Source organism: Lycorma delicatula, chromosome 10 (assembly GCF_047948215.1).
Source record: "Lycorma delicatula isolate Av1 chromosome 10, ASM4794821v1, whole genome shotgun sequence".
Classification (NCBI taxonomy): domain Eukaryota; kingdom Metazoa; phylum Arthropoda; class Insecta; order Hemiptera; family Fulgoridae; genus Lycorma; species Lycorma delicatula.
The window spans coordinates 39,223,825-39,238,573 of record NC_134464.1 but is presented as its reverse complement, the minus strand read 5'-3'; the positions used below and the strand labels follow the sequence as shown (position 1 = coordinate 39,238,573).

General features: G+C 28.1%; 1 protein-coding gene across 1 annotated transcript in view; it reads left to right on the top strand.

Annotated features, from left to right (window-relative positions):
• Positions 1–14,749, top strand: part of LOC142331521 (REST corepressor 1-like) — a 57,882-nt gene that overhangs the window by 685 nt on the left and 42,448 nt on the right. The window contains exon 2 of the mRNA XM_075377496.1: positions 3,400–3,462. Within this exon, the coding sequence (XP_075233611.1) occupies positions 3,400–3,462 (63 nt within the window). The remainder of the gene's footprint in view (positions 1–3,399; positions 3,463–14,749) is intronic.

Here is a 14,749-nt window from a genome sequence, read left to right as displayed (position 1 = left end):
TTTGTGTTTGCTAATTGAAGAGAGTATTCATTTATCAGAATAATGCTTTAAGAAAACAAATTAATTTTGAAGGACTTTATTTGAATAAAAAAGGATTAAATTTATTTCTGTTTTCAATAGTATATTTTGAGTAGCAGTATATGATAGGTAAATCTTCTGCAGTGCTTGCAGTAATGAACTTTAGAGCAACTTTTGATTTCCTTGGATTTGGTTATATTGTTTAAAATTTGTTAACAATAAAGATTGCATACAGCTATTACAGCTATATTGAAATAAAAAAGAAATTAAAGTTTATGAAGATTACAATAGTAAAACAAGATGGTTGTTCAATCATTTTTGATTAAAATTGTTGATATCTGTAGGAATTTTCTTTCCCTTATAGAGTTGGGTTTCTGTTCATAGGAAAACTTCCATTAGCTAATTATACCATAAGCTGTTGAATAATTTACGTTTTATTTTAATTGTTAAACTGTCATGGAAAATGGCATACCTGTTATTACAGGCTCTAGTGATTTAATCTCCTAACTATGGTCCTCCTACATAAGAGGGTTTATATTTAATGTATGGTTTTATGTATTTCTTATTTGTGTTTAATTATGACGGAATTTATTTAAAAATATATTTGTTCCAATTAATTGATTTGCAATTGCACAAACTATCATTATTTTAAAAATCTTAATAGCATGTCTACAAATTTCACAATTTGAAATTTATTATTTTTACATTTCTGTCACTCTTAACTTTATTCCATAACAAACACTAATTTTCTTTAGACGATTCTCCAAAAATTGTTAGTATTGTTTATATGTAATCAATATTTTTTAAGTTATAGTTCTCATCAGTGTATCTAAGTCTGAAGAACAAGGTACTGTTCTGTATGTTGAATAAATTTTTGTAAATTAACTTAGCCGACTAAGTTGCTGGACAGATGTCTGTGTTTTTAATAGTAAACAATTTATTTTATATTACTAAATCATTTTCTGTTGAATTTCTGGTTTTTTTTTTATTAAAGGTTCATAACAAAATGTAACATATCTTTGTTTTATAAAACATGTAATTTATTATTTCTTCTTACCATCCAGCAAGGATATTCTTAAGCCTTTGTGATTATTTAGCTGATATATTTTTTCTTGCTCTTGCTCTTCATTACTTTTAAAACCATTTTCGAACTTTAGAAGCAGTAAGTTATATTAACTTTTGCATTTCTTTTCAAGTAATATATAAAACGCAAAAAAATGACTTTGTCCTGACATCTTTTTTGCCATACTTAAGACATATTAAATAAGTATAAAAAAGCAGAAAATACTAAGGTAAAATTATTATACTAAGCTGTAATTATTTTGGCCCGTATTATCTAATTTCTGTAATGAAATTATATGAAACTGTTGCAAAGTTTTTGTATGAACTAGACCTACAACATTTTTCTTGTCATTATTTTACTTCATATTTAGCATAGATCTTACAGCACTTGCAAATTGAAAACTACTAATTGATGTTAATTGTTAGTGATCGAATGAGACCCATATTGAACTTGCCTGTTTAGTGCATTATCTTTAATTTGTCAACCATTTTTCTGTAAGCATTTACTCCGGTTGTTTAATTTGGTAAGTCATTAATACAGTAACAACCAGCATTAGATAATTGATGTCTCTCAACCCCCACTGGGTTGGTCTAGTGGTGAACGTGTCTGCAACAAATCAGCTGATTTTAAAGTCGAGAGTTCCAAGTTCAAATCATAGTAAAGGCAGTTACTTTTATACAGATTTGAATACTTGATTGTAGATACCGATGTTCTTTGATGGTTGGGTTTTCAGTTAACCACACATCTTAGAAATGGTCAACCTGAGACTGTACAAGACTACCCTTCATTTACCCTCGTATATCATCCTCTGAGGTGTAATACCTTACCTAGTGATGATACCTGAAGGCTAAACAGTGAAAAAAAAAGAAACGATAATTGATGTCATCCCATATTATTAGATAGAAAAAAAGGTACCTTCTGATTAAACGGAGGCCACCTATTATCAGAAGGAAGAATGATGTTTTTAAAAACTCAAACATTTGGTTAAAACTCAAACCAAACTTAACCTATACTCACTTTGCTTGCTAGTCAAGGTTAGCAAGTGTAGGTTAAGTTTGGTTAGATTATATTTATATTTATTTTTTATATAAAAAAAAAACTCAAACATGTACATGCACTGTAGGCCGTTATATCATTTATATCACAAGATTTTTTTTTATGATTATGAAAAGCTTCTTTTTATATAAAATAAATTACAAGAATGAAATTATGTGTAATGTTTCTGTAGGCTTTTGTTCATTTTTCTGCTTATAAAATCAAGACAAGGTTCTTAGCAATGTTGCTTAAATTCTTTTTACTGTTATTCATGATCTTCATAATTTCCTCCTCCCTAAACAAGTCTAAAGCAACATAAATCTATCTCGGAGCTTGTTTTGAAACCTTTGTCATTCCCTTTTTTTCAGCATTAACGTCCTTCATATTAAATTTATTGTTGTTCATTTATTAAAGGTTCATCATGTAAATATAACTCCATGTCATCTAAAGTCATTTCATCTGTTTTAGATATTAACTCCAAATCAGTGGACTTTAATATAGTCTTGCAAATACTTTTAGGCAATATATTTGGCCATAGCAACTTATACAGCATACTACGTTTCCTTATTTCATGAGTTGTTTTTATTTTTTACTATTTTAATAATAATACTGTAAAAATTCTACCAGTAATCCATTACTGATTGCTTGCCTTTACTGTATATGTTATATATGCCTTCTGTTTGTTTACCTTTACGGTATATGTAGAATTAAATAGCTAAAAGTTCAGAAAATATAGAAGTACAAGTAGTATTTAAAATTTTTGGTCTATGTTGGTTGACTGGTCCATAAAAAATTTGTAACATTGCTTTTGATTCTGCCTTAAATAAATCAAAGATTTGTTTAATAATGACTGTAAAAAAAGGGTTTGTAAAGTAGGGTATTACTAGCATAATTGGTTTACTAGTTGTTGAGTGTTGGGGGAAATTTACTGTGAACATTTTCATGTTGTGTATTTTTAACATTTTTTCAGTATTTGGTTGTACTAAGTGAATGATAATATCTACCTATTATCAGTGCTATTTCAGTAATAGCACTGCCCATAGATTACTCACCATTACATATTAATAAGTTTTCCTAGTAGTCCCCTTTCCCCTAGATTTCTAGTTATCAGCCTTTTTTTGTAATCAGACTATTGATATCTTTATCAAATAATTAAACTTTCTTAATTATTTCACGATTGTCCATTAAACCTTGCATTTTATTATTCCACGAATTTATTCTCTTGCATATTAATTAAAAAATGTATTTTGTTATTATTTTTAATTGAGTTTTTTCTGTTTTAGCTGAAAAAATACGAGTGGGTAGAGATTTTCAAGCTGTTGTTCCTGAATTAATACCTGTGTCAGGTAATTGATAAGCTATTTATTAAGAACATATGAATTGTTTTATAAATATATTATGTAAAATATTGTCAGTCTAGTATAATTCTTGGACAGAAAACAAAATATGAACTTTATAATGTTGAAAATAACGTACATTTATGATTAAAAGAATATGTTAGATACAGTTAGTGCTAAGATTACTCAAAATTATTTTTAAAGGTAATTTTAACCAAATCCATTATAGTACTATAATTTCTATTGATTCTAGTGTAGATAGTATTCACTACAGCAAATCTAATTTACATTCTGGTAAATTGATTTTTTAAAAAATCAGTGTTGACGAAGTGGCATAGAAAAGCAGTTTATACAGCTCATTTATCTTCTGCGATTTTGACTTTGTTGAATCTCCTTTATAATATGAATAATAAAACAGATTTTTTTTTTTTTAAAGTAATTATGAAAAACATTATTTATAAGTGCACCAAAATTTTGTATATCGTTCTCCAGTTCTGAAATTGATATAATCATTGGGTAAGATAAAATTAAAAACTACTGTATAATCTCTCTAAAAAACCCCCTCAATTAACATTAGGAAAGCTCAATTATTCCTGTATTCTTACTGCTGTTTTTTTATCAAAATATGATCTACCTTTAGGAAAAAGTTTTTTTTTTTACATTTGATGGGGGTCCAGTTTTTTTTGTAGGGCCCTTGTTGTTTTATGACCCCAATACCTTAATCCCCACATATTAATAAAGATTGTATTACTGGAAATTTTTAATATATTTTCCAAATAGAATTAGAAGAGCAGAAACCTCCTTGCATCATAGTATAGTTTGGCATTCTTACCTCTTTAAGTATAACCTATTGTTTCAAAACAGGCATTTACTCAGGTATTCTTTTGTTAATGAAAAATTGTAGGCTATCACAATTATTACACAAGTATGGCAAAATTAATATTTATTAGAGCCTATTATGATTAAACTGAATAACTTCTCTAATAACAGTTTTTTCATGTCTGTGTTTTTCATTTATCATACTTTTAATTTAACCCAACCCAAAAAAATTTGGTAGATTTTTTTTAAACTACACACTTAAAAAAAAACCAATGAAACCCATTTCTTTTATAGCTCACCTTTTTACACATACTGGTGACAGGATGGTATAGTTAGATTTATACACACAATAGCTTCATAATTATTTAATATAACAATTTATTTACCCTAAAAATCCTTTAATACTTACTATAAAATCTAAACTTTGTAACTAAAATATTAAACCCTTTCCATACGATCTACTGAAAACATTTGTATTGAAACTTTTCTGGAAATATAAATAATGAAATTTTAATGTTTTTTCATATGGAAAAATTTACATATATAATACATTTTCACTAATTTTGTGGCTTTTTCATTTAAATTGTTTCTCAAATTTGACCATACAAGCCAATAAGTGGAGAATACCCTTTTAATGGACTTGCAGGAGAAGGAAGGAGGTTTTTTACAAAAGAATCTGTTCATGTGAACTTACTCTTTTGTAACCAAAAGTAATCCAACCAAAATATTTTTGTTTGCTTCACCATTTTTATTTTTATCCCTACCAGTGAGTGGCGGCCATTTTTCTTTATAAGCACATTTTAATTTTTAGCTTTACAGACACTAGTGTAAACTTAATACCTTTAGAATTGATTATGCTAAAACATTGCAACATATACATCATTTCCCTCTCCTTAATTTGGGTCCTTTTTTATTAAAAGCCTTAATAAGAGAAATTTATCTCTAAATTTTAATATGTAAATTCCACTTTTTAGAGCTTAAATTTGCAATGATAGGGTGAAGTAAATTGATTTTTATTATTATTTTTACATACGCTACCATATTCACCGTAACTAGAGTAAGAACTACTTCCTTTTTTATGAATTTTTGAAAATAAAATCTTAATTTTTTGAAAGTTTAAGTTTTGATGTCTCTGGTAGGGCTTGGGATGAAAGTCTAATTTTTTCACATAGTATACATACATATAAGAACAAACTACAGGAGAAATTTCAACCTAACTAATTTCAATTTAACTCTAAACAAAGTTATGAATTTTCAAAATATGCACAAATATTGAGCTTTGCACCTTAACAATCTTAAAATTCACTCGGTGTACTTACAGGTGTAACAATATAGTTATACCACAATTTTTCAAGAAATATTTCTCATGAAGTACTTCTGAGATTTTTGTGCCCTTAATATTCCTGAAGTTACTAAAACTAAATTAGAACAAAATTTCAGTGCCGAGTAAAATTCAAAATGTCCAATAAAACCCCTAAAAAGCCCAATTAATCCAAACAGGCAGGGTTTTGTCATTGTTTTTCTTAAACCTGGTACTTACTGCTTCTAATTTTATTGGTCTAGTTTCTTCTCAACGAGCCGTAGAATTGATTTTAGCAGGGAGGTTATCTTATTCTGAATTGAAAAATTATACAATTTTAGATAAAATATTCGTATTTATTAAAATTTTATTAAATCCCTCAAGTTGCAATTAAATAAACAATTACAAGGATCAAATCCAACCAGAAATTTGCATTCACTTTGATAAAAAGAAATTCTAATTTCAGATTGGGATATGCCTCCCATGTAGTGAAACAGTGTTTTCATGATTAATGATAGAATTTCCATAATTAATTACTTTTAGGGGATGGTGAAATTGCGGGGGGTGGGGAGAAATGAGAAATTATATAATTCATGAATTTTTCATATACAGCAGTAAAAGTAAGTATTAATACATTTGAAAAAATCAAATGTTGATAATGTAATCTAATTATAATCTTAAAAAAATTATAAAATCACTGTCTTAACTATTTTTCACTTTTGTAGAAGGATATCAATGGTACATGATTTTCTTTTCAATGAGGAAGAAGTATAAAATTAAAGTTTTTAATAAACCCCTGGGATTAAAAAAATGAAGTAAAATTTGTCATTACATTATTAGCACCTTTTACCTGATGATATCAGGTAAAAGGTGCTAATTGCATGTTTATTTGTTACTTCATCTCCCAAACTCACAATCTTCTCTTTATCTGTAGTTTCTTCAATAAGCATATCTATTTTGAATATGAACAATGATTTCTTTTTTATATAAAATTTTTTATACATTGTTTGTAACATGTTCTCTTATCCATTCATGAAGATCCTCAATTGAATCTTTTAATCCTAATTATATTATGATATTCAGTTGCATTTTTTTATTCATAAGTTATATATTTATTTTCCATTAAAATATATATCCCTTCAAACAAACCGGTAATTCACTTTATTATATGTTGTGCTATTGGAAACCAACCTCAATTTTATTATTTTACATATAGTATGCTATTCAGCTGGAATTTCTTTGCTAAAATGAATAGAAATTTTTCTGTTTTTGCTCAGGATTCTTTTTAGTAATATTTTATACTATAGTAAATTTAGAAACATAAGATTTGAAATTATAATGGTAATAGTAATTTTTTATTTTGATCAAATGCCTCCTGTGCATGGTAAAAAGTTATTTGAAATAACATTTTGATTCTGTTTGTAGTACATATTTTTATTTACTTTTTAAATATTTACTAACTTCTATAAATAGGTTGTGGTAGAACACAACTACTACCGTTCGGGTGAAATCTCTTAATCCACCTAGTTTTAAATAAAATGAATACGTTTCAAAATTTAATTTAATACGATCCAAATTTAATTTAAGCTCTACTTTTGTAGCTTTCATCAGTTATTGGTGCTGGTAGTAAAATGTGATACCAGTTGAATTTTTTGCTTGGATCATATTTTGTGTTCACTTTTTGAATATGTAATTTATTAGTATTATTATATTAGTGATCTGTTTTAATAAAACGTGTAAATTAAAAATTATCTCTCATTTTTTTCTTTTTCTTTAAGGAACACAGATGTGAATCTTTTCAGTAATATTCTTTTTATCTCAAGGATTTATTGTCAAATTATCCAACATCAGTTGTTTGAATTTTTGACTAAGAAAATCTAAGAAATTGTATTCTAGATGTTTCTGTGTCATGTATAGTTTTTTTACATTTGCTCAGATTAGCAGTAAATTATAACTCCCTTTGTTTACAGAGAATTTTTTTTTTAACTAAATTTTTGACACCTCTAGTTTTCTTATCAGTTATGGACAAACTTGTTTTCTGATTTTTATGAAATTTTACGATAAGGCTCTTTGTTAATTAGGAAGAATGATTTACATAACAATCTCATAAAATTGTCCCTTTAAAATTGACAAATGCTAATTTTCTTAAACAGGAATTTGAGGGAAATTTTTCATTGCCAAGTTCTCAGTGCTACAGATTGAATGTGGGGTCTCCCACATACACTCCTGTATTAATTTAAGTATTAGATATTTTACTCTTTCACAATTCCTCCATCTTTAAGATTAATATTTATCTTTGAAATCATTTTCTTACTACTCTTCACATCTTTTCCCAGTATGTTATTAAATACTTCAATTCATATTGGTTTTAGATGAACTAATTTTTTTTTCAAAAATCATTCCTTCGTCTGATAGTCATCAATCAGTGATGTCTTGGGTCCTTGATTATATAGTATGACTATATTTTATATTGGTTAATTGGCTAAACCTTTCACAATAAATTATATGTGATTATTCCATATGCTAATTTTAATTTTCAGTCTGTTAATTCAGTTTCATTGTACAGTTGAATTTGTTTTAAATTCAGTACAAAGTGAGTGAGTTAGTTGTCCAAAGAGCTAACAGTATATTAGATATACATTTCTGGTAAGAAAGACTATTCAGTTTAAATTACACTATGAAATTTTGCATTTTTATTCAGTAATAAGAGTGTTGGGTACTTATAAATCAAACTTTTTTTTGAAGCTCAATATCTCATTGTACTTCTAAAATTTATCCACTGTTAAAATATTAACAGTTACCAAGATTAACAAAAACATATTCAGTTTTCTTTATTATGCAGTAAGCAGAAATCCCATGAAAATCCCTCAGATATTATCATAAGTTTAGGTATTCTGTAGAAATTTAAATTAGTATACTACTGTAAAGTTTAAAATATCCTATCAAAATTTAAAATTAATTTGAAACAAAATGTCAGATGTTTTGGTTTTTAAGCACTTAAGTCTAACTAGTAGATGTAACTGAATGAATATTGAACGAAGTGCTAGCTAAAATAAAATAAAGCAATAATTGTTATAAAAGCAATAACTTGTTACTTCCTTGTATGAAGTAAAGGAAGTATTGTAATTGCGAGAAATTTCGGTTTTCAGATTTGAACGGAAATAACCATTTTGACAATCTCTGAATCCATTTTGACTAGTTTTGGTGTGACATCTGTACATATGTATATATGTATCTCGCATAACTCAAAAATGATTAGTCATAGAATTTTGAAATTCTGTATTTAACACGGTTGTAACATCTAGTTATGCAACTCCCCTTTTGATTGCAATCGACTGGAACAAAAGTGTCCAAAAAAGCCCAAAATCCAAAAGAATTTGTATTTTCGACTTTTTCTTAACCTTAGTAATCAGTCCTCATTGAGAGCTTTTCAACAATATATCATAAGTGGTACTTATTTTCATTGGTTCCAGAGTTATGGTCATTAATGAAATATTTGGATCTTACAAAGGGAAGGCACACGGTTCGAATCAGACTTCATATACTTTTTTTTTTTTTTAAATGAAATACAGTGGAATTCCTATAACTAGAATATTCAAGGGAATAAAAAAGAAATTCAACTTACGGAAAAGTCGAGTTTGAGAAACATACATGTTACGAAATTAATACCCACTGTAAATTCACTCATGTAAAATGTATAGCACTATTTAAGAAAATATAAAATTTTTTTTAATGTATAGTCATATCACAGAAATATTATTACATGACATGATTCAACATTATAAATACAGTGTACAGAACGCACTGCTTGATAGTATGTCTGTAATCTCATTTTTTCTTACTGATACTCAATTTATTGCACAAAAATTGTTAATGAAAGAAAAATACAATTGTGAATGAAAAATTGTAATACTATTATGAATAGCAAAAAAATATCATTGTTGTATTGTATATTAAACATGGTTCAGATTGTGTTTTTAAAAATTTTTCAGATAAAATAAAAACAATATTACTATTATAAAAAATAAAATAAAAAGTGAAGGATAATTGGTCCTTCCATAAAAAAACATTAAAATCGATTAAAAAATTGTTGATAGTTGTCTGACGTTTCATCTGATGCAGTGTAGTCAACCAATTCTGATACATCATCTTTTGACTCAACAAATCGTTGGACAGGCAACGTTATCTGTAACTTTCGAGGGAGGTACACAGGGTAATTTATCATTGCCATTATCCGAATCAATTTGTGATTCATTTGTGCGTCATTCCCATTTGCCTTTGCGTTAATCATATTGATTACAATATCTTCGTCAGTAGGGTATTCAGTGACGTTCTCATTATAATTCTTTTCCTGCACATTTGCTTAAAACACCTTGATCCATTGGTTGAATTTAGAGGTAACATTTGGTGGAAAGAAAATACATTTTATCGATAACAATTCCTGAAGAGACAATTTTGGATGTGCTTGGCATTTGTCAATAAATAGAACAATCTTTCTATTTTTCGAATGATAATGATAAATTTGAATAACCATTTTTCGAAGATTTCACTCTTAACCCACGCTTTTGTGTGGGTACCTATTGCTTGGTACTGAATAAGCAAAGATTTACAGTTAGCGAAGAAATTTACCAGTTAAGAGAGCTTTCAAATTTTCTGTCCCTGACATGTTCGCACCTAAAAGAACTGTGACGCGGTCTTTACTTTGTTTCCCACCGTAGCATTTATCATGTTTAAAAGTTAAAATTTTGTCAGGTAAATATTTATAAAACAGTTCACTTTCGTCAGCGTTAAAAATGTCCGATTCATTGTATATGCTCATAATTTCTTTTAGCGTGCTGTTTAATCAATGTATTATAAACTTCATTTACTCTAGCACTTTCACCACAAACATTTTTAATGATTATATCATGCCTATCTTTAAACTTATTAAGCCAACCACACTAGTTTTGAAATCCGTACAATTGAACTGTTTCGCAAATTACTCGGCTTTTTCACGTAAAATTGGTTCACAGATAGGTAAATTTTGATCGTGATTGTTTTTAAACCACTCTAAAATGCTTTTTTCAACACCGGGATACCTGACAGACTTTACTCCTGATAACACTTGAGTAACGAAAGCTATGATCTTTTCACAATTTTTGTAAATTGTTGTAAGCATGTTGGGTGGTATCCGAATTCTGATGCGATCATGTTTTTCTTCTTTTTTCCCTTGTCTGTTTCCATTATGAGCCTTATTTTATCATCTAATGACAATGTTTTTAAATTTCTTTTTGATGTTTTAAAAGAAAGAACAGAGTGTAAAAATAACTAACCAAACAGAATAAAAACTAAACCTAATTGATAAAAACTAAACACATAAAAATCGTTGTAGGGAAAGAATAAGAACACCCTTGTTTACAGTTGCAAACAGACATGTGAAATCTATGCTTAACGATCTGAGATGGTTATAAAGACACATTGACCGACCCTTCTTATGACAACCAAGTTTCGGTGAATACTGACACGTGTTGTATAGGATTTCGTTTCCCACTTTACTGTATATTGATTCATTTTATGTTATCGAATAGTACAGGAAGTGAATTGTGCTTGTTTAATATTTCTGAACTGAAAATAATATTGATACTATAGGCCTAATATTGAATTTGGGTTTTTATATTATTTTTTGTAATAAACTAATCAAATTTTTTACTTCGACTTGTAGGATTTTCGTTCGAGTTAATGGAATTATATTTCCATATGAAGTAATAAAATACGGTCGGGAGTTAGAATAAATTTTGAGTAGTAGAAATTTTCTAGTTATAGGTGCTCGAGTAAGAGGAATTTGACTGTATATTGATTTATGAATAATTATTAACCTCTGATTGTAAAAAAAAATTTAACAATAAATGATAATTCAATAACAATACAAAAAAAAAATGTTATATATATATATATATATGAAAAAAAATCAGAAGTTATTAGTGAAATAAAATTTTATGTACTTTTAATTTTAATTCAGAAATTTTTACTATCAGAGGTTTATAATTATTATTAATAAATCAATAGATTTAAGTTTAAAAAAAGTTAAAAAAAAATATGTACATGAAGTCGGATTCAAGCCCGATGTGTGCATGGTTATGGATCCAACATGTTCTCACTTACACCACATCTGCTTGAGCGACGTGAAACAAAATTAGTATATAAACTGATATAAAATGCTAAGGAAATTTGTAGGACCATTTTTCTGTGTAACTGTCCACTTTATTAATAAACTGGAGGATCATATCTCACTTGCAAATAAAAAAAATGAAATGCAGCAAAAAATGAGTATATGTAATTTAATAACCATACCAGAAAGGTTACTTACATATTAACGCCACCGCAGCTACAGCTTTATTTAAAAACAAAGTAGTCAATCGGATTTCAGTGGAAAATGGGCCGATATAGAGTTTAACATAGATTCAAAACAGTCTCTTTATTAATTTTAATAAATGGTTATTTATAAATTTTATAAATATAATTTAACCAAACTTAAACTACGCTCGGTAACCTTGACTAATTAACAGGAGTGTTTTGATTATTTAAATAATAAATAATTGCAATAATTACTGAATTTATTAAATAAATACTCAAAAAATTATGGTGTTAATTAGTCAAGGTTAAGTTTGGTTAAATTATATTTATAAAATAAATAACCATTTATTAATATTAATAGACTGTTTTGAATGTATGTTAAGCTCTATATCGGCCCATTTTCCACCGAAATCCGATTGACTACTTTGTTTTTAAATAAAGCTGTAGCTGCGGTGGCGTTAATACGTAAGTTCTCCAGGAAGTCAGTCATGTGGTGTGCACATCAGATTTTTTTTGTTTTTAGAGATTCATACAAAAAGTTATTTTTATTATTTTTTTTTTTTTATTGTTTATCTTATTCTGTTCTACCAATCTTTTTACCTCAACATACTATTCTAACGGTAATGTTAAAGCAGAACCTGTTATTTATAGCATTACAAACAGACTTATTATAACTTATTACATCTAAAAATATAAAAAACCATTATCTTTTAACAAGATTTAAAAAAATTCAATATAAAATCAAAATGGTATTAACATTACACCTCATGGTTGAAACTCCATAGCCACAGTAGATAAAAAATGTTTACAGTATAAATGCCAACCAGTGAAAAAAATGCTTATCTAATAAAGTTAAAACAGTATTTATCTTCCAAGTCTCTGAATAATTGTAATACAGCAGAAACGAATATTGATAGTAAACTAAACTCTCTGAGTGTTGTTTATGAAAATTATGCTACTTTATAAAGATTAAAAAAAAACTATTAAAGTAGATGAAAACATTACTGTTTTCATTTATTATATAAAACTAAGAGTATCTTTAAAACATGATTTAAATAATTGAAACAATCAAAACTAAACTACAACTAAACAATTATAACTATAATGTTCACATCACGTGAACCTTAGTAAATTAGGAGAATTATAAAAATCATTTATACTTTACCATAAATGCAAAACTGTACTTTTATTTTTGTCTTCAGTCATTTGACAGGTTTGATGCCTTAGTATGTGGCCTATAAGTCTGTCTCTTCTTTTAACTATATTTTTCCAAATGCTTCTTTCTTCATCTATTTGCCGCAATACCTCTTCATTTGTCACTTTATCCACCCATCTGATTTTTAACATTCTCCTATAACACCACATTTCAAAAGCTTCTAATCTTTTCTTCTCAGATACTCCTATTGTCCATGTTTCACTTCCATATAAAGCGACACTCCAAAGATATACTTTCAAAAATCTTTTCCTGACATTTAAATTAATTTTTGATGTAAACAAATTATATTTCTTACTGAAGGCTCGTTTCGCTTGTGCTATTCGCCATTTTATATCGCTCCTGCTTCGTCCATCTTTAGTAATTCTACTTCCCAAATAACAAAATTCTTCTACCTCCATAATCTTTTCTCCTCCTATTTTCACATTGTCCATCTTTGTTATTTCTACTACATTTCATTATTTTTGTTTTGTTCTTGTTTATTTTCATGCGATAGTTCTTGCGTAGGACTTCATCTATGCCGTTCATTGTTTCTTCTATATCCTTTTTATTCTCGGCTAGAATTACTATATCATCAGCAAATCGTAGCATCTTTATCTTTTCACCTTGTACTGTTACTCCGAATCTCAATTGTTCTTTAACATCATTAACTGCTAGTTCCATGTAAAGATTAAAAAGTAACGGAGATAAGGAACATCCTTGTTGGACTTCCTTTCTTATGTTCTTCAATTATTACTGTTGCTGTTTGGTTCCTGTACATGTTAGCAATTGTTCTTCTATCTCTGTATTTGAACCCTAATTTTTTTAAAATGCTGAACATTTTATTCCAGTCTACGTTATCGAATGCCTTTTCTAGGTCTATAAACGCCAAGTATGTTGGTTTGTTTTTCTTTAATCTTCCTTCTACTATTAATCTGAGGCCTAAAATTGCTTCCCTTGTCTCTATACTTTTCCTGAAACCAAATAGGTCTTCTCCTAACACTTCTTCCACTCTCCTCTCAATTCTTCTGTATAGAATTCTAGTTAAGATTTTTGATGCATGACTAGTTAAACTAATTGTTCTGTATTCTTCACATTTATCTGCCCCTGCTTTCTTTGGAATCATGACTATAACACTTTTTTTGAAGTCTGACGGAAATTCCCCTTTTTCATAAATATTACACACCAGTTTGTATAATCTATCAATCGCTTCCTCACCTGCACTGCACAGTAATTCTACAGGTATTCCGTCTATTCCAGGAGCCTTTCTGCCATTTAAATCTTTTAATGCTCTCTTAAATTCAGATCTCAGTATTGTTTCTCCCATTTCATCCTCCTCATCTTCCTCTTCTTCCTCTTTAACACCATTTTCTAATTCATTTCCTCTGTATAACTCTTCAATATATTCCACCCATCTATCAACTTTACCTTTCGTATTATATATTGGTGTACCATCTTTGTTTAACACATTAGATTTTAATTTATGTACCCCAAAATTTTCCTTAACTTTCCTGTATGCTCCGTCTATTTTACCAATGTTCATTTCTCTTTCCACTTCTTAACACTTTTAATCCACTCTTCTTTCGCCAGTTTGCACTTCCTGTTTATTATAGCATTTCTATTGCTGATAGTTCCTTTTACTTTCTTCATCA